The 20842-nt window shown below is 37.9% G+C and overlaps 1 protein-coding gene across 3 annotated transcripts in view; it reads right to left on the reverse strand.

The window, feature by feature from the left end:
- The window catches only part of LOC145663978 (AMP deaminase-like), a 134398-nt gene that overhangs the window by 81600 nt on the left and 31956 nt on the right, over positions 1–20842 (reverse strand). For all 3 annotated transcript variants that reach the window (XM_081730235.1, XM_081730236.1, XM_081730237.1), the window contains 3 exons: positions 4967–5093; positions 3090–3284; positions 2498–2629 (listed from right to left, as the gene is read on the reverse strand). In XM_081730235.1, the coding sequence (XP_081586361.1) occupies positions 2498–2629; positions 3090–3284; positions 4967–5093 (454 nt within the window). The remainder of the gene's footprint in view (positions 1–2497; positions 2630–3089; positions 3285–4966; positions 5094–20842) is intronic.

The raw sequence follows: 20842 nt of genomic DNA on the forward strand, positions 1-20842 counted from the left end.
AAAACCTCCCAATCTTGTCTGTGATAACTAACACTTTTACTCACTGCTTGCAGACTGAAGGTTGAAATATCCAAGTTTAGTCCAAATCAATTCCACTCATCCGTTATGGTGGCTGAATTCCTTCAAAATCATTATTTTCTTTGAAAATAAAATTTTGGATTCTAAATATTGTTCACTGATTACTGAAATATGTTATCTTGAACTAGTAACGTCTAGGATCACAACTGTTTCTGAACTACAAAGTATATTACCGAAGTAGGCAGACCAAATTTATAGTCACTGCGTCGGAAATCAGAAGATGTTGATCTTTCAATGGTTGATGATAGAAGACACGATCCTACCTCTCGACCAAGATGAGATGAAATTTCTCAACTAATCACAGCCACGGAAAACACCCTCGTGACTAACGCTATGATGCTGCTAACATCTGGCAAAATTTCTGATTTTTGGGAATCTCAGAAGGGCGAGGGGATTCTAATTTATTTTATTAATTTTATGATTGGAGGATTCTTTAAGAAACACTTGTGTGTCTGTTCTGACAGATGGTTTGGAAGAAAAAAAATATAAACCAGATTTTTACCCATTGTTGTTGTCTAAATAAGGAAATAGACATAGATAAAATTTAATTACTATTTAAGAACAGAGAGAAATATTACCAAAAATATAAAATTGTCTATTTCTCTTAGTTATCATTGAATTATATGAAGAAAAAGTTAATTTTTAACGTAAAATGAATAAATGTAATAAATAAATCGAAACTTTTACTAATAAGAACCATTATTATATAGGGTGTTCCATTTCTAATTTCGCCATAAAAAGGAAGTATTATACCTAACTGTAATAGGTATATTACAATGTGGTCCAATGAATCAACCTTCGCCTTGTTTCCAACAACCGGTCGTGTTTACGTATGGAGAACACCGTCGCAGGCCTATGATACAGACTGTCTAATCCCAACTGTAAAGCACGAGGGTGGTTCTGTTACAGTATAGGTAGTGATATCGTGGTTTTCTGCAGGTCCCATCATAGTCCTGCATGGAATGAGAATGCAAAGGCGTATGAGGCCATTTTGGGGGACCTGGTTCTACCCATGGCCCAAATATTGTCCCCTGATGGTGATGGCATCTACCAAGATGATTTGGCACCCTGTCACGCTGCAAAAACTGTGAAATCATGGTTTGAGGAGCATGACCAGGAGCTATCACACCTCCGCTGGGTCCCACAATCACAAGATCTGAACATCATTGAGCCATTGTGGTTTAGTTAGAAAGGCGTGTTCGGTCTCACTACCCTCCACCAGCATCCATTAAGGAACTGGAGCATGTTTTGGAGCAACAAAGGTACAAAATTCCACACACCACGATTCAGGAGCTGTATACGTCCCATGTCGGATCCAAGCTGTTTTGGACGCAAAAGGAGGCCCCACACCATACTAGGTATGATTTTCACACTTTTGCAAACGTTTTAGATGTTTTTGCCCAACCCCTATATAACCAGAGAGAGAGAGAGAGAGAGAGCAGGAGAGGGAGAAACTTTAGAACTGAGGGTAGTTCTCGCGTCAGAGCGTGATGATCGGCAAAAGTACATAGATATTTTTACGGCATGTCTGACATGATAATCTGCAATAGGTACATTTCTGAAGAAATTTTCCTATCGTAGAGACTCACATGTGCGAAATTCGGGAAAATTTACATTTTTTCCGATCACCGCCCTCTGATACATACCCCTGATTAAATATACCTGCTGCCTCGTTTTCATTGTTTCACTTCTCTAATAAATTTCACCGGAATTTTTAACACGTTTTCATTTAACATATTAAACGGGTAATACGCTCTTTTTTACCACCTCTCATGTGCTGTATGCATTATTAAAAAATAAAAAAGAAGTATATTCCTTAAAGTAGATTCGAACTGACGTCCTTCGGATTTGTAATCTAGCGCCCTAACCACTACACCAAGCTTAGTAAGCGCTTAGTTCTTGATATATTTGTTCGCATTTGTATTTTGTGTTCCCACTTCGACAATTTCTACTCTATTTTATCCGTTTACCTTGTTTCTGGATTTCTCTTTCAGTGTCGTCCTTTATATACACCATGCACTATTCGTATTCACAGCTTGTGCCCCTCTTCAATGTCTTATTCAGATTGGGCTTTTCTTCTTACCCTTCATTGCACTTTTGATTGATTTAATTCTCATATTCTCCACGGTTAGAGCGCAGGAATGTCAGACTCAAAAAAAGAGATGTACATTTACTTTCCTGACAGACGGTACTTGATTAAGATTGATTTTCAATAAATATTTTTTTTGTTCAAAAATGTACCAAAAAACCACGGCAACTTTTTATATGATCCTTTATTTCCTTTAGAGTATATTTTGCATATAATTGTGTATATCTTACTTGTTTTTAGTACATAGTTGCATGCATATTTTCCACATTTTAGTGCATATTGATCCGTATTCTACTAGTAACACAGAAAGGTAAAACGTTCAATACTCACCTTTAACAAAGCACCAAAGTACTCCCCATCAATCATATTATTTCTTGAAAGAAATACTTTTTCTAATCTAGCGCTTTTAAACGGTCGGAATTTCAGATTGAAGCGGTCGAAGCGACCGAAGGTGCTTTCATCCTGTAAGAAAAAAAAATCATCTAAATATTCGCTATATTTATTGTCCTTTATAAACACTTAACTAAGGACTATGGTATGATTGCCCCTCAGTTTGAGAGATGCTTCACTCAGAAAGGCTTAAAAAAAAAAAAAAAAAAAAAAATACAAATCACTAGACTTTTGAGGTTCTTGCACCTTATACGCATGGAAATGATTAACATTGAATGGAAATGTTTAACATTAGATTTTAAAAAAGAAATCCACAATTTGGGTGGACCTGTAAGCACCAAATCCAGTACCTATTACATTTGTGATGATATTCTAGGACTTAAAGAGCAACGAAGGCAAATATGTTGAGGAGATTTTTTTTCCTGAGTTGTTATTGTTATTGACATTAAAGGACAATCTATTTTACACCATTAAGATAGAAAAACACCAAGTGAAAGCACACTCGTAGGAAAAAATTTTCTGACGTACTTACGCAACGCATACTGATATTTTCATCGTTTGCTTTGTTCATATCAATGCCTTCCATCGCATAAATCTCTCTCAACTTAATGGTCTGGTTTTGCTCTGTCAGAACTTCTTTGTTGCCATCAACTTCCAATTTCTTCTTCATAAAGTTTATTAACATCATGCGATTTATAGAACCCCCCCCATGCAAGTGATTATCAACCTATCAAAAGAAACAATAAATGCATTTACTAAAGAGATACAAAGTGTGAACCAAAAATAAGAATACATGAAAATCAAATGAAAAAAGAAAAAGTTTAATAAAAACACTTTCAAAAGAGCTGACCCAGATATGTACCTATATTTGAAAAGATGTTAAGCGTAATTTTACAAAATTATTTCAATAATATAGCTTATGATTAAGGATTAGTGTTGAAAACGTCAAACTCAGACCGAAAACAAGCCATCTAGTGCAATGAAGAGTGGGAGGAAACGGGAGAACCCCAAGAAAATCCACGTGCATCATGTTTGTCCACCGCAAAGCTTACTTGGCGCGAGGTAGGACCGAACCAAGCACCCCATGCACCAAAGGTAAACGCTCTACCACTTTCTTTTTTTAAAAAGTTAACTGATTCACTGAACGTGCCTCATTAACTTTCTTATTACTAGTTTACACTTAATTTTACTCGCTTTTTATCATACTTGTTTTAACTCGCTTTTACCAGAAACCTAGAATGACAGGAACAGGAACACAGAAACATCGAGGACAGTTAAAATTTCAAAGGCTCTCCCGCTGGGAATCAAACCCGGGACCCCGTACACCAAAGGCGCACGTGATAGGCACTAAAGCAGCAGGCACCGCGGCCTTGTATGCTCAGATGTATACGTGGTTTCGAAATATTGTATAATTAAGTTTGCCAATAAACGTTACTTCTTCCTAAACTTAATACCATTTCAACTTATTACATTCAAGTTTTAAAAAAAAATCACATTTCATATCATTTGCGTAGGTTGGCTTGGGAGCAGGAACCTGACACCTTTGGTTTACTATTTTCAGATTCCCGAAGTTGGACTTAGAACATTTTTTTAACTCAAAACAGCCATACTAAATGTGCTAGTTCTATCTAGAATAAGGTGTACATAATCTTTCTTCTAGTCAGAGACGACACTAGGATTCAGCGAGCGGGTCTGTGACCCACTCTAAAATCTCGTTCACCAGAACTCGGTGGGAGATATCTCGGTGAGTTTCAAATTTACAAGTGTTTCCAAACTTCAGTGAGAGGCGTTGAAAAGAATGTAATTAATAGGTCAGGAGAAAACCTCGTCACGAAAGATCACTCAACTTATAAGATTTTAAGTTTGTAATTTGCCTTATCACTTCAGAAATAAAATTTATAATGCTTGTAATATCATCTATAACGTCAATGTTATCTTCCTTGACAACCTGAGGTGTGGATGAAGCTCCGCAGAAGCTCAAAGGTCACACTCTTCATTTCCTTGCACCTCGCTAACCACGGCCCTCTATATACAATGTATGACTAAAAATACGTTTACAATATCATAATAATTATAATGATTCAATATAACACAATCTATGCAGAAACTATTAGCATAGCACTACTTGACGAAAGTTACTTTGCTAATTTAATCGAGAATTAAAACAATTTACGATTGCCCTTTTGTTTTTACCATTATACTTGTGAAGGATGAAGAATGAACGTCGAAGGATGTGAAAATTTGTGTCATTCCCTTTTGTTTGTGGTGACAATATTAAATTACTGATTTTTATTTTTGCCTATCGAAATAGAGTAGCGATCTTAATTAAGTAGTCCATTATTTCAGGAATCAACTGGAGTCTTCTCGCACTCTGAAAAGTACGGCACGTATTTTAGATGTTAAACTTACCTTTTTTACTTGGTATATGTCCTTGCCAATGTCTTCAGCTTCAATTTGCACGGAGTTGGCATTCATTAGTCGTTGATAGTCATACAAGCCTTCAATAACTCCTAACCGATTTTTCGCAAACTCTCGGCTGAAAAGAGAAATAAAAGTGAAGTGCATCTTGTATATATTCATAAAATTATAGTTCATTACCTATATTCAGAGTAGCATCTTGAAATTTCAGCCCTCGGGGCGAAGTAGAATTCGGTGTCCCCCTACACTCACCTTACCAACCCCTTTTTTAAAATAAGGGAAGAAGCTTGGTTTATATATATATATATATATATATATATATATATATATATATATATATATTATACCCTATCTGGCCACCCCTCCGAGGAAGTGGATCAGGCCGGTGACGTCAAGTGGCGCGTGACTGAAAGCGAGCATCGGGAGTAGTGTGGGTGGTCAAAGTGATGCGATCGCGCTACAATGAGTAAGTCTACGGAGCTCAGTGACTTTGATCGTAGTGTGATAGTGGTATGCCACCGTAGTAAAAAATCTGTTCGTCAAATTACGGACATGCTACAGAGGCCGAAATCCACTGTGGAGGATGTAATTATGAAGTGGAAACGTCGAGGGAGGCCGAAAATACTGAACGCAGCCAAAGAACGCTTAAACGTGTAGTGAAACAAAATCGCAAGTCCTCATTGGTAGAAATCACACAGGAGTGTCAAAGTGCATCGGGCGTTAGTACTAGCAGTAGGACTGTTCGTCGCTAGTTAAAAGAACCTGGGATTCCATGATCATACAGCCGTGCACAAGCCGAACATCAGTTTCCAAAATGCGAAGCATCGATTGCAATGGTGTAAAGCTCACCGACATTGGACGTTGGACATGTGAAAATGTGGAGTGCGAATCCCCGTATACAATCTGGCAGTCTGATGGACGGATGTGGCGGATGCCCGGCAAGTGCTTCTGCAATGACTGCATTTTGCCGACTGTGATGTTTGGTGGTGGCAGCGTCATGGTCCGGGGTGTTTTTCATGGTTTGGTCTGGATCCCTTAGTTCGTGTTGCGGGAAACATGGACTCTAAGAAGTATCTGGACATTCTGGACAATGCTGCTCTCTCAACTTTATGACAATATTTCGGGAGGGCCCATTTCTCTTCCAGCAGGATAACTGCCTCAGTCACACACCGAGACTTACACAGCCACGGTTTTACGAAATTGGCAAAAACTGGACTGGCTCTCTCAGAGCCAAGATCTCAATCCCATTGAGGCCCTTTGGGACGAATTGGAACGCAAATTACGTAGCCAGACTTCCAAGACGACCATCTTCCCTGCAAGCACTCACTTCAGCTCTGATAGACGTCTGAACATCCATTCCTATTGCCACATATCAAAAACTGGTGGAAAGCCTCTCTAGCCGTGTGCAGGCTGTCATAGATGCAAAAGGGGGACCAATACCCTATCGGTATATGCTTCAGGACTCTCCGACTTCGTATCACTGGGTGTCCGGATACTTTTGGCCAGATAGGGTGAATATATACATATATATATATATATATATATATATATATATATATATTAGGGATGGCCAAAATTTTCCGGAATCCGGATTCCGGAAAATTTACTTTCCGGAATTCGGAAAAATTCCGGATTTCGGAAAAATTCCGGATTTCGGAAAAATTCCGGAATTCAGAAAAATTCCGGATTTCGGAAAAATTCCGGATTTCGGAAAAATTCCGGAATTAGGAAAAATTCCGGAATTCGGAAAAAATCCGGATTTCGGAAAAATTCCGGAATTAAGAAAAATTCCGGAATTCAGAAAAAATCCGGAATTCGGAAAAATTCCGGATTTCGGAAAAATTCCGACATTCGGAAAAAATCCGGAATTTAGAAAAAATCGGAATTTTTCCGAGATCCGGAATTTTTCCGATTTTACTTTCCGGATTCCGGAAAGTAAAAATTCTGGAATTGGCCATCCTTAGCTAGTAGCTGTTAAAAGAGAAACACAATAATGAATAGGCTATATATACTGTATTAATTTCTTGTAGTTGGATATGTCTTTATCATTTACGTAGACAATTGCTACTGCAGTTATTTACTACTTTATGAGAAAGGTCTTATTTTCACACACAAAAAAGTCGCCGGTATGTCTCAAACATTATCGCGTTCCCACCTGCAGCTGCTCCAAAGCACTGCAAACTACTTTTTAATCAGGCGAAAGGCAGTGAAGGAAAATAAATCTCAACAAATATTCTAATAACATTCGCTTATTGTCAACATACCTACAGTGAGCGCAGAAAGTGTTCGTACACCGTGCATACTTTATATTGAAAACAGCTAGCATGAGAACGGGAGGTGGAAAATATATATATAACCAGAATTAAGACTACACGTTCATACATTTTATTTCTATATACAAGAGAAAGGCCAGACAAAGACAGTCACTGTTTTGTTCAGAAGAAAAGAGAGAATTCCTTTTTTGTAAACGCAAAAAGTCACCGTACACTTATCATTGAATTAATGCTTATAAAGTATATTACGTTATTTAATATTTTGTGGGATTACCCAGTGCGTTAATGATTGTCTGTAGTCTTCGTGGCATTGATTTCACCTGTAGTAGTTCGTAGTTCTGTAGCTTCGGGACTGATTATGTCCCATTCTTCTTGAATAGCTTTTCTTAGGCCTTCTTTAGTAGACAAGCTGTGCCTTCTGATTCTTGTCTCCAGAACAGATCATAGATGTTCTATGGGGTTCATGTCTGGGGATTGGGGAGGTGTGCGAAGCTGTTTCAAGGTATTATAGAGTCAGGGGCGGATCCAGAGGGGGGCGATCGGGGCGATCGCCCCCCCACAAGAGGAAACTCTTATTTTATATATAAATAAACCCATCCATAACAAGTTTGGAGCTCTTAAAAGTAGCAGTATTACCGCCGACCGCCCCCCCCCAGAAGTCCGTCCTGGATCCGCCCCTGGCAAACCTTGCAGACAGGCCTCGTTCAACAGTACAAACAATAATTGCGATGTATAATGTTTCTATCACTGTGCGAAACCATAAAAAAATAATAAAAAAATAATAATAAAAAAAAAAAGAACTGGAAGACCAAGAGTGTTGAGTGAACAAGTTAAACGTTACATTATTAGGGAAAGAAAAAAGGTTCCAAAAAGTAGTGCTGTGCAATTGGCAACGGGTCTGGAAACACGCGGTGTTAAAGTATCAGCCAGTACAGTGCGGAATATTTACAGGGTATCATGGTCGGATAACCAGGAAAATGTTCTGGGTGAACAAGACAAATCGTATAAAGAGACTAAAGTTTGAAAAAGAGTATAAAGATAAGGGATCAGGCTTCTTTCTGGAATAGGGTCATATTTTCGGACGAAAGTAAATTTAATTTTATCGAGTCCAATGGGAGGCGTATGGTATGGCGCAAGGTGAATACAGAGATGAATCCTCAAAATCTCGTCCCTAAAGTAAGACACGGAGGAGGGTCCGTGCTCGTCTGGGGTTGTATGAGTGCCTCAGGAGTGGGTCGTCTCCACCTTATCGATGGAGTGATGATCCACAAAGTGTATATTAACATATTAAAGGAATATCTCCATACTAGTGCGCAGAAGATGGTTCTTGAAAACAATTTATTGTTCAGCAAGACAACGACTCCAAACATACAGCGGAAAATACTCGATTGTGGCTACTCTATACAGGGGCGGATCCAGGACGGACTTCTGGGGAAGGGGCGGTCGGCAGTAATACTGCTACTTTTAAGAGCTTCAAACTTGTTATGGATGGGTTTATTTATATATAAAATAAGAAAGTTTCCTCTTGTGGGGGGGGCGATGGCCCCGATCGCCCCCCTCTGGATCTGCCCCTGAGGTTTGCTATCTTTCTCAAAGACTTACCCTTCTTATGCACTTTAATAATTACTTTTCTTGTCTCCTCATTTGTTTCTGTTCGGTTGCTTCCCATTTCGACAGCCCACCGTGCAGTTTTTTCACTCTTATTCACAACTAAACTCATTCTGTTACTCGTCATGCTATACAGAGGTGTATACTCAGGTGAATACTAGTGAACCCCAGTTGTGGTATCTTTGTTTCGTATTCGTACGTCAGGTGTACGATCACTTTTTGCGTCCACTCTATACACTTTCTACGGAATTTATTTACTTTCTGACCATTAAACTTGTCTTTGTGGTTCTTTATTGATATATTCATAAAGCTTAGTTTTCATTATTCATATTGTGTGTGTTATTACACTTCTTAAATTTTCTGTTTCTTTTTCGCAGGCATTCTCGTTTCAATAGCATAGGTGTACGAACACTTTCTGCGCTCACTGTATGTACAGTAAATACAAAGTTATAATTTTTGACTTTACGAAGTATACAATGTAATTGTTCAATAATTAACATAAGCAGGCATTCATTAATTTATATTAATATAATAGTTAACAAAACTAATAAGCGGGTGATTGATGACTCAGTGGTAGAGTTTTTATCTATGGTATTCTAACCCAGGACATGTGGGTTTTCGATGGCTAATTTTGTGTTCGAAAATTTTCCCGGTGGTACTCTTGGTTCCCTTTCTTATATTTGTTCCATCATCACTCATTAACGAATTTATTTTATCAAAACTCTATACATATATTCATTCTGTCCGTCAGTGAAACAAACAGTCTCAAGAACTATCTGATGGATTACCAATCAATTTTGGCCATGATGTACAGAGTCAATAGTTAAGAATCGAGTTCCCTGATGAATGTAATATTCAAACCGGAAGCGGTACAAATCAACCATTTCCGGTTTTAACGTTAATCATTATATAGTAAATATGGTAATAGATAGCGAGAAGCGGTTTCCAGTAATCGACATATATAACATTCATGTAGATAGAATGTTACCCAGTTTGTGCATCTGCTGAAAATAATGAGCTTAGGTATTTAGAGAGCATTTTCCGCTTTAGAAAATGTGTGCTTGGTAAAGAATGTAGAGAATTAGCTGAGTCAGGCACGTAGCTAGAATATGGTAATAGGAAGGGAGGGGGTCTGTCACGAAATACTGTGGTTATTTACCAGGGGCTCAATCATTCTAAACTATTTTATTGGCAACATATATTGGTTCGTTTAGCCAAGATTTCTAATGGGGGCATGATATGAAATACTGTGGTTACACACCAGAGGCTCGATCAATCTAAATATTTTACTGACAACATACCCATATTGATTGGTTAGGACAATAAAATGAGATATTAGTAAGTATTTTAATAAGAAGCTATGAAGAAATCTCGAGTAAAAGAATATAAAAAAAGTATTGAAAAAGATATCGTCTTCCGAGGTCATTCGAACGGTGTCGAGAATTTTGCGTCTCGAAAATTTGCGCCCTACCTCAAGAACAGGGAAAATTGCGCCTGCGATGTACCTCCACCGGGAAGTTTGAGCCCTGCGAAAGAAAAGAACCTATTGGAGCTTACGCATTTCCTCGGAGGGGCTGATATTACAGCATAAACAATCCTCCCCCCACAACCATGCCATTTGTGATTTATTTTCATTGTGGCTATATAAGGGGAGAATAAACTTCAATATAAGCCAAAAGAACACAACGGATCAACGCAATCACTGCTTCTTCCAGAGATGATTTTGGGGGAACACTGGCCTCCCCAGAGCTCTCAGAGTGCCCCCTCGGAGGAGACCAAAATAATACGTCTATAATATAATAATAAATAGAATAGTACCAGCAGTGACTCCCCTCCGGAATACTAAATGTGCCCCCGGAACATTTTTTCTGAAAGAACGACTGAACGCAATGGTGTGTTTGAAGTGTAATTCCAGCAAGTAAACACACTGTACATAGTTTTCTTGATAATATTACTGAACTGATTTTACATTCACTTTACATTTTCTTTTCTATATTTTGAGTCCTGAAAAGCCAAACAACTCGCAAGGATTGTGAACAGAGATATCTGGGTAGAGCCAAACAGCCTTTTGTAGATTAAATTATACTCTTTGATTATATTAATAAATAATTATATATCAGTCATTTATACGTTTATTGTAAATTTTGTAGTATAATGAAAAATTGTATTTGTATGGATTGCCCTTTAGTGAACTAAAATTGTATTTTTTTCATTTGTTCGGAATATTATAACGGATGGAGTAACTCACTGAGACGATGAGAGGCAAGCCTAGTTCAAGTGCGAGTGGAAGTTACTTTACACAATACAATAATAAGTTGAATTGTAGGGCGCTAACATCCCAGTGCAAATATATAGCCGGCGCATTTTCCCCTCTTTTTGGGGTAGGGCGCAAACATCCCAGTGCAAATATATTACGAGCGCATTTTTTCCTATTTTTGTGGTAGGGCGCAAATTTCCCGGGCGCAAAATTCTCGCATTCAAGGAAAATATAATGTCCGTGAAGTTGACAAGCCACTTATGTCAGACTCCAATTTCGACTTTAAACGTCGCTAGTGCTACGTTAGTGTTCGATAGTGACGCAAATCGTTAGTACTCCAACTGCATGCCAACACGCCCACTTCTAAGAATCATCTCAAAAATGAGGTTAACCGTTAGAGCAAGTAAGTGCTCATTAGTGCCATTAACATTAACGTTAAAGCCTCCATCGTACGGCCCTTTGAGTAATAATAACACCACGTTTTTTGCTAGTCTTCTATGCGTCCCTATATTCTCGCGAACATTCTGACGTGCCCAAGTTAGTTACTTTTTTTTAAGACTATTGTTAATCTGTTATTGTTTATTGTTTATTGCTAGTCTGCAGAGTAGTCCTTACATTAATATGCCATTGTCCTTGATAATCATTGCGTATTTACAAGCAATTTGTTATTACTGTTAGAAGATATCAAAAAACAACAGATAAAATCTACTACTTAACGGTTCATATTTTTCTTTTACAGTACATAAAAGATTAATAATAATAATAATAATCAGGGTGCGAATTACCGGGGGGGATGAGGGGGATTTTCCCCCTCAATCACATTTTGTTCCCCCCCCCAAAGAAGTCAGCTGAAGTATCCCCACCGGGGATGCTCGCTTTCCCCCTCAAACTATGCTTAGTATAACTCCAAATTTCACTGATTTTTGTTATTTCTTGTAAATTTAATCTTCTAGCTGTATTTCGAAATGATCGATGTAAACTTTTCAGTTTTGGTCATTTCTACTTACCACCTAATTACCCACTATTTTCAACGTTGTTTAGTAGAACTATATTATTATGACTACGGTTGTTACTTGCAACTGTACTTTCGTACCCTTCAGTTCGTCATCGTTTGTGAATTTGAATGTACTAATTGCGTATAACAAAGCCACATATAGATTTATAAATGTTCTTAGCGGTTGGCCAAGAAGAAGTAAACAAATAGCTTCTTCTACCATACTTGGCGAAGTTTGGATATGTCATATTCATCCTCTATATTTGTATTGATTATCATCTTATTTTAATTTTTGTTATAACATGTTATTTCATTTTCCAGTGTACTCTTTGTTAGCACATGGTCTTCATTCCCTAGTAGGTTGTGTGTATGCAACTCAAAAGTTGCATTTAATTTGTGATAATTAGCATAGTAATCACTGCCTTTTACAGTTTACGGAAATGAACTTTTGAAACTGTACTCAAAATCTGAGATATAGGTATTCTCTCGTGAGTATATGCTAACGTACACGCTGGGGGATACGCTCCTAGTGAGCAGACATGTTAATGAAGGTGATTTTTAGGTGAATAAGCGAATAATTTAAGATTTGTTTCAGCATTTGTTAATACGACTGGTTCTCCGTGTCATTGTCCGTGTCTGTATAAGCATTTCAACTGGAGTGGTTTTTTTTTTTTTTTTTTTTTTTTTTTTAAGTTAACCCTTCATTTTTCCATCTTTTCGCTGTACAGTTTGCTGTCCACGCAATTAATGTTGTCTGAAAAACTTCAGTGTAATGTTTTACTTTATTTGAATAACGTAGCCCATAGTGAATCAATTCATCTTCAACCTAACAGTAAAGTAATTTTTAAGTGTTGACTTTCCGTGCCCATCACGGAATCGATATTTGGAGAAAAAAAGTCGTGATGAACACAGCTTTAGCGGGAAGTAGAAGCACAAGCTCGAAATTTGAATTGAGAGATTTTAAATATTTGGCCTTCGATTTGACCTTGATGTGAGAAATCGGGACCAGCAACAATCCATTTCTTATTTGATAGGCTAATATCTAGATTTTCTTAAGAAAAAAAAATGTCCGGCTTAACTGATAATTTTAGTGGTTTTCACAAGACTGAAGTAGGTTTCTTTTCGCAACCTGTATGTATTAATGCAAAGTGGAAGCTTTCAATATGAGTGGAAAAATTAACATATGCTTGTGATCATGGCTATCGCTCGAGCCAAATTATTAACTAAATAAACCTTAGAGAGCTACGGGGACAAGAGTGAGTACAACATTAAAACACGTTCAGAAAGGTTTAGTGGGGTGTGTGTATGTTAGACAATATATATGTGCATAGTTATTGTCGGTAGATTTATTAAATTAATAAATCTCTTCTTTTATTACAGATGTCACACACACACACACACACATACACACACACACACACACACACACATATATATATATATATATATATATATATATATATATGGGCTGTAAGGCATTTATTGTCTCATTTTGAAATTTGAACCTTCAGACTATGTCCTTTGGCCTAATTTTATCCCCCCCAATATAGATTATCTAATTCGCACACTGATAATAATAATAATAATAATAATAATAATAATAATAATAATAATAATAATAATAATAATAATAAGACTATTCCAGCATAAAAGTTATCAATTGCATCACACTGGCAACAAGCGACGCATATTTTAACTTCATAAAAAATCGTTTCTCACGATTTTCTGGAAAACTACGTATGATAACATCTTCATTATGTCAAGTTCTTTATCTCAGTGTGATATATGTATTACCTCTGGACAATATCACAGTAAAACAAAAATTAAATATTAGGAGTACATCGTACTTTTGGACTACATCTCATTAACCATGGGAAGATTGAGTAGTGTATACTTTAGGATGGAAGTTTCAGCTTAACTTGCATCATACATTCTTAGGATTACAAAAAGGAAATTTGTTCGTTTGCATTTGAACAAAATTCTTAGGATTACAAAAAGAAAAAATAATTTTTCGAATTCCGGAATTTTTCTGAATTCCGGAGTTTTTCCGAAATCCGGAATTTTTCCGAATTCCGGATTTTTTCCGAATTCCGGAATTTTTCCGAAATCCGGAATTTTTCCGAATTCCGGATTTTTCTGAATTCCGGAATTTTTCCGAATTCCGGAATTTTTCCGAAATCCGGAATTTTTCCGAATTCCGGATTTTTTCCGAAATCCGGAATTTTTCCGAATTCCGGAATTTTTCTGAATTCCGGATTTTTTACGAAATCCGGAATTTTTCCGAATTCCGGAATTTTTCTGAATTCCGGATTTTTTTCCGAAATCCGGAATTTTTCCGAATTCCGGAATTTTTCTGAATTCCGGATTTTTTCCGAAATCCGGAATTTTTCCGAATTCCGGAATTTTCCGATTTTACTTTCCGGATTCCGGAAAGTAAAAATTCCGGAATTGGCCATCCCTAATATATATATATATATATATATATATATAGTGAAATGTAACAGAAGTTCAGAAGAAGCCTTCTTTGTGAATTTCTTATTATTGATAGATGGAGGTGAAGAGTATGTTTAATGTTTGTACTTAAAATCTAAAATACAGGGTGTCCCAAAAGTAATGACGAAAAGTAAAACCACAGATTCCTGGCACCAAAACAAGAGAAAAAGTTTATATGACATATAGTCCGGAAGTGGACAGGAACGGAGCTAGACAGCTTCGAATGTGGGGGAAAGGTACTTCACACCTGCCAGCGGAATAAAGATAGGAGCTAGGAAGGGGGTTCATAAATAAATAAAAATCATATCGACTTGACATGTTAAACTCATGTTACATAACTGCGCCAGAGATTCTTCATACGTTATTTAGGGATTCACCGAATGTCTGTACGGCAGGGGTAATGAAACGATACAGTAAATATGAAAACCATACCAACCAACCAAAAAAAAAGTTGTTATCCGTGACACGATTACACGCACATGTTCAATGGGAGTCAAAGCAAAGACCACTTAGCATGGTTGCGTAATCACAGGGTGCAATGGAAGGTGGTATACCAGATAGAAACTTGGAGAGAGAGGGTAGAAATAAGTCTAACTAGTCGTGTAATGTAATGAAATAACAGGCAAAATACACAAAAACGTACTGTATTTGTAACGGAGTATCTTACACAGAGTAGCAATACAAACAACTAGTTCATACGTGCTAACAATAAACGTACCTACAGAAGACGTTCAAAGCGCTATCTTTCCACATCTATGCAACGTGCTAATCGTGAGTTTCGAATGCATTCCACCACTCCCGGTGTGTTGCGTAATTGTTCACATGCATCTTGAATGCAGTGTTGTAATTCGGCAAGTTCCATTCCCTAAGTGTGAAGTTCGTTTCTCCCATACCCGAAGCTGTCTAGCTCCGTCCCTGTCCACTTCCGGACTATGTCATATAAACTTTTTTCCTTGTTTTGATGCCAAGAATCAGTGGTTTCATTTTTATCATTACTTTTGGGACATCCTATATTTTTGATTTTAAGTACAAACATTAAACATACTCTTCAACTCCATCTATCAATATTAAGAAATTCACAAAGAAGGCTTCTTCTGAACTTCTGTTACATTTTACAATATATATACTACATGAATTTGAAATTATAGTAGAGGTCTAATTACCTAATTCCTTAATGAATGAAAATTCTGAATTTAAGGTTACTTAATTAACATAATTCACCCACTCACTCACACACACACACACACATATATATATATATATATAGGGTGGTAGGAAACTCCACCGACAAAATCCGGGAGGTAATTCCCGACACCGAATCAAGAAAAAAAAGTCCTTTTGAACTTTTCTCTAGGGCACATAGTTTCGGAGCTACATGATGCCGAAAACGGAGCAAAATACACTTTAGAGCGCTATATCTCCTGTTTTCGAAAGATAGAGGCAAGACGGCATGGTCACCTCAAAGGAACGAAACCTGCTCTATTCAAAGATGGGTATGTCGCAACCGTGAAATCAGTGCACAAGGTACTCCCCAAAGGAGCGTAGGGATTCCCGGATAAACTGTCAGGTAAAGATACGTCAAAATAGGTGTGAATGGATAGGTTTCCCACCTGGTAACCATAATTAGTTGTAACCATGTCGAGATCTCAAACAGAGAAGAATTGATGGACGTGTCATATTAGGTATGTGTGGTTGCATAAGGGTCTTCACCACAGCGAAAATTAAACTACCGCTAATTTTATAGTTTTTCTGTAATATGTTCAAAATAAATACAAATATTGGGAAAGCAAAAACAGTGCGCTAGATATTATGATTCTGCATATGATACCGTCATCACAACTCACTTATCTGCTTTCCATTTGCAACTGCCGAAAGATTGAGCATTTTTTGCGGGTTTTGTAAATAGCGGTACACTCAAAAAAGATAGGTGAGTTGTGATAACGGTATCACATGCAGAATATTATCTAGTGCACTATGCTTTTGTTTTTCCAATAATGTTATTTGTTTTCAAGATACTATAAAAAAGTTTAAAATTAGCGGTAGTTTCATTTCACTGTGGTGAAGATCCATAACCACCAGATACTGATGGTAACCAACAATGCAGTGGTCCAGGGATACTATGTTATTTTCATGATATAAGCCGGGGATAAGCTTTTACGTGAGAGTGATTTCCCCTGCACCCCCTCGTTTATTCGAACACTGCTGACAGCAAAACATTGACTATTTTAGGGAACATTGCACGGTCTCAAACAGAGGGCCATAGCTACCATACGGCTAAACCACACTACATACGCACTTCGTTGATTTGCCTCGAAAGGACCCCTAAGTTGCCAGTCCAGGACATTCCGATGCACAAGGAGTTAGCACTGAAGAAATCCTGAGTGCACAACCAATAAACAAGACATCACCATTGAGCAGACCTACCTTGTCTGTCAAAATCACCCGTGAAGTTGAAGTGGGCAACTACTACGTTGTGTATTGTGAATCACGTTCATAATGTAGTGTGTTGTGACAATGGCCCGTTACACCAATCAGGAACAGGCCGAGATTATTTTTGTGTATGGAAAAGCACATGGAAATGGTAGGCAGGCAGCCCGATTATACAACGATCAATATCCCAGTAGACGCCAACCGCATCATACAACATTTGCAACGCTGTTTCGTCGTTTGTGTGAGACCGGAACGTTTCACCTTGCCATGTATGACACGGGAAGACCACGTGAGGAACGCACTGTGCATGCCGAAGAACGTATTTTATGACATGTGCTCGATGACCCGAGTGTAAGTTCCAGGGAGCTTGCCCGTCAGCATAATGTCAGTCATGAGAGGGTGTTGTCGATCCATTTTGAGCATCTTCTTTAGTGTTGCCACTGTAAGACTTCTGAAACCTTTAGTGTCATTCTTTGTGATACTTATTCATCAGGGAACACCAGTACGACCTGTAGTGTATCATCCTTGAAAATACAGTCCATGTTTGCCTGTACGCACACTTACTTTTGTCCATGTCTTCCATGTCTCAGTTGCCTACTCGGTAGGGCCTACAGCGATTCTCGGCACTGCAATGTCTGCGTACTCTGCTTGTTGCGGAACCGCTGTACCAACATCCATGTCCGGCTGTGTTCCCTTGAATTGGTCCCCGACGCTGCAATGGGGAATCCCCACTTTTCCAGCTCTCACCCCACAATTCGTACGTAAGCCATACGTAACACGTGATAGTACATACGTCTGTTTCACTTTTCACTGCCCCTACCATGTCTGCTTTGCGGAATCTCCTTCTTCCTGTATGGACTCCCATTGCGCAGTTCCACCTGCTCCACTTAGTTTGCACCATCAGTTCCCTTGAGTATGATTTTCTTTCTCATTTTGTGGACCGATGTCACTATCTCAATTCGTTCGGGAGATATTCTACTTTACCCACGGTGTGTGGGCGATCTTTTGCTCGCTTCCTGCTGGAACACGCCGCCTCTTTCGACTTCTGTTCATGACTTGTTTTCTTGTTTCCAGTTGTGGAGTCACCTCCCGAAGTGTATTCGCCCACACTTCATATCCACAACTTCATTGTTGGTCACCACCAGTATCTGGTAGTTATGCAACCACACATACCTAATATGACGCGTCCATCAATTCTTCTCTGTTTGAGATCTTGACATGGTTACAACTAATTATGGTTACCAGGTGGGAAACCTATCCATTCACACCTATTTTGACGTATCTTTACCTGACAGTTTATCCGGGAGTCCCTATGCTCCTTTGGAAAATCCCTTGTGCACTGATTTCACGATTGCGACATACCCATCTTTGAATAGAGCAGGTTTCGTTCCTTTGAGGTGACCATGCCGCCTTGCCTCTATCATTCGAAATAGAGAAGATATAGCGCTCTAAATTGTATTTTGCCCCATTTTCGGCATCATGTAGCTCCAAAACTGTGTGTCCTAGAGAAAAGTACTAAAGGACTTTTTTTTCTTGTTTCGGTGTCGAGAATCACCTCCCAAATTTTGTCGGGAGAGAGAGAGAGAGAGAGAATGTGTGTATTAGATAGTAAATAAAAATAATATGTATGCACAAAAAATCCTGGAGATACATGTAGTTGATGGAGAAGATATCCAAATAAATTCCTTCAAATTGGAAGCATTTCATGTCAATGGAATAAAAAAAAAAAAAAAAAAAAAAAAAAAACCACTGGTAGTGATCAGTCTTTGAAAAAGACGAAATTAGTTAAAGTTCTGACCCCTTAAGCCCCTATTCTACAACTGCTTCACGTTCGAATATGTTATTATTCCCCTTCATTTTTAACACCCCCGGGCAAACAGAAGCTCATAATACCCCCGGGCAAACTCATAAGAACATACCTCAGGAGCACCCAACAGAGACTGACCGCTCTCGCCCTTCTCTCCATCGAAAACGACGTGGCTTCTTTTTTAGACTATTATGCTTTGATAGAAGAATTCAAGTTAACTGAAAAGTCGCAAAGCTGTTTTTTAAAGTAAGCATTCTAGTTTCCTGTGTTTTATTTTAGAGCAGTATGTGCTTCAATTCATCTTACAACAACAATTTGTTTTATGCAAAACCTTAGACAGTATAATTGCACGAGTGTCCCCAATCCAAATAGTACGTACGGCCCCACGGCGCTAACTCGCCCAGGGCCCCACAAGAACAAAGGCTGCCTCTGAAACCAATATATGGAATCACTAGAAAAAGTACAGAAAATTACACTTTTAAAGGGGCTGTATTTTGGAATGGCATAAAGTGGGGTTTTCATAACTTTTATGCTGAATACTATTGCATGTAAAGAGTCTTCAGACATATCTACACTTATGATACTACTGGCACCGTAGATTTATTGAGGTCCGAAAGTTGAAGTTTGTGATTTTGATGCCATTTTTGGGGCGTAATATCTCAAGAGGGTAAAGTGCTAAAATTGCTTAGGCCACAAAGCAATTCTGTATGTGAATAAACTATTGCAAAAGAGTGATATTACACGGGGGAGAAAAGTAAGGACATGGTAAAAGCGCGAAGAAAGCACACGTGTGACGATGGTCATAGCCCGGAAAAATTTAAATGTTTTGATATGTTTCATGCTAGATCTCTAAAACTACGCATGGTCCAGCAATTAGGTCCGCTTTTGTTTGTTCAGTTGTGCAAAAACTTACGAGTGGCGTTTGTTCCATCTTTCTAGGTCCAAGATCATTGGCCAGAAGGAGAGGGTGAGCCATTGCTGCATCAAGGAACTCGAGAAGAGACGGACCGCAAAACCAACACGGAGATCATGTAGGCCTATATTAATCTGTTAAGGGAGCCCGTTGTTATATGGAAGTTCTTTTTCTCCTATCCTGTTTCAAGCTTCAACTGTTACATCTTCAAAATATCTCGCAAATAGGAGTAAATACTCTCATATGTTAGAACCCCTTTTACGACACTATCTTCAAGGATAATACAACAGTCAGGAGATATCACAGTCAAAAGGCTGTTTGCATTTTGAACGCAAGTTAGCAAACAACAATAATAATAATAATAATAATAATAATAATAATAATAATAATAATAATAAATAAATAAATAAAAAATAAAATAAAATAAAAAAATAAGTCCTGAAAAACAGTGTATATTTTTAAACCTTAAATAAATTATTTAATAATAGGTGAGCCATTCCATATGAAATCAACAAATCAAGGTGGCTCGTGTGTTTTAGATTTTCTTCAAATTTTGTACAACTGTTGTGGTATCCAAACATAGCACACCTGTCAAATTTTACAGCTCTACCTCAAAGGGGACTGCTGTAGGAGCCATTCGAAATTTGGGGATTTTGTGCAAAAGCACCTAAGTCCGCCTTCGACTTAAAATACTGAAACCGCTAGATCTCTGGAGATATTGAAGCTATTTGAAAATGGTTTTCACTAAAATATTCTTAGAGTTTGTAGCATTTAAAACATTGTACAAATAAACTTCTCAAGTGGGGTTAAGCAAATGAATTTTGCCATCAAAGAGAAAAAAAGAAGAAAAAATAATGTCAAAATTTGGCAATTATTTCTAAAAAAAAAAAAGGCCCACCTAACACCAACCTCAAATTTTCAAAATAAGTAGCTCTGGTGTTCCTCTTTAACATATAAAAAAATTAGGAGCGTGTTTTGTGGTGTGTTCAAGAAAAACAATTATGACACAATGTAAGTTGAGGGTGGACTTAAGCAGTTTTTGCGCAAAACCTCCAAAATTCCAATTACTGTTTCCAAATTTCCGTTTTCAAA

Source organism: Thermobia domestica, chromosome 11 (genome assembly GCF_964235325.1).
Source record: "Thermobia domestica chromosome 11, izTheDome1.hap1.1, whole genome shotgun sequence".
NCBI classification, from domain to species: Eukaryota; Metazoa; Arthropoda; class Insecta; order Zygentoma; family Lepismatidae; genus Thermobia; species Thermobia domestica.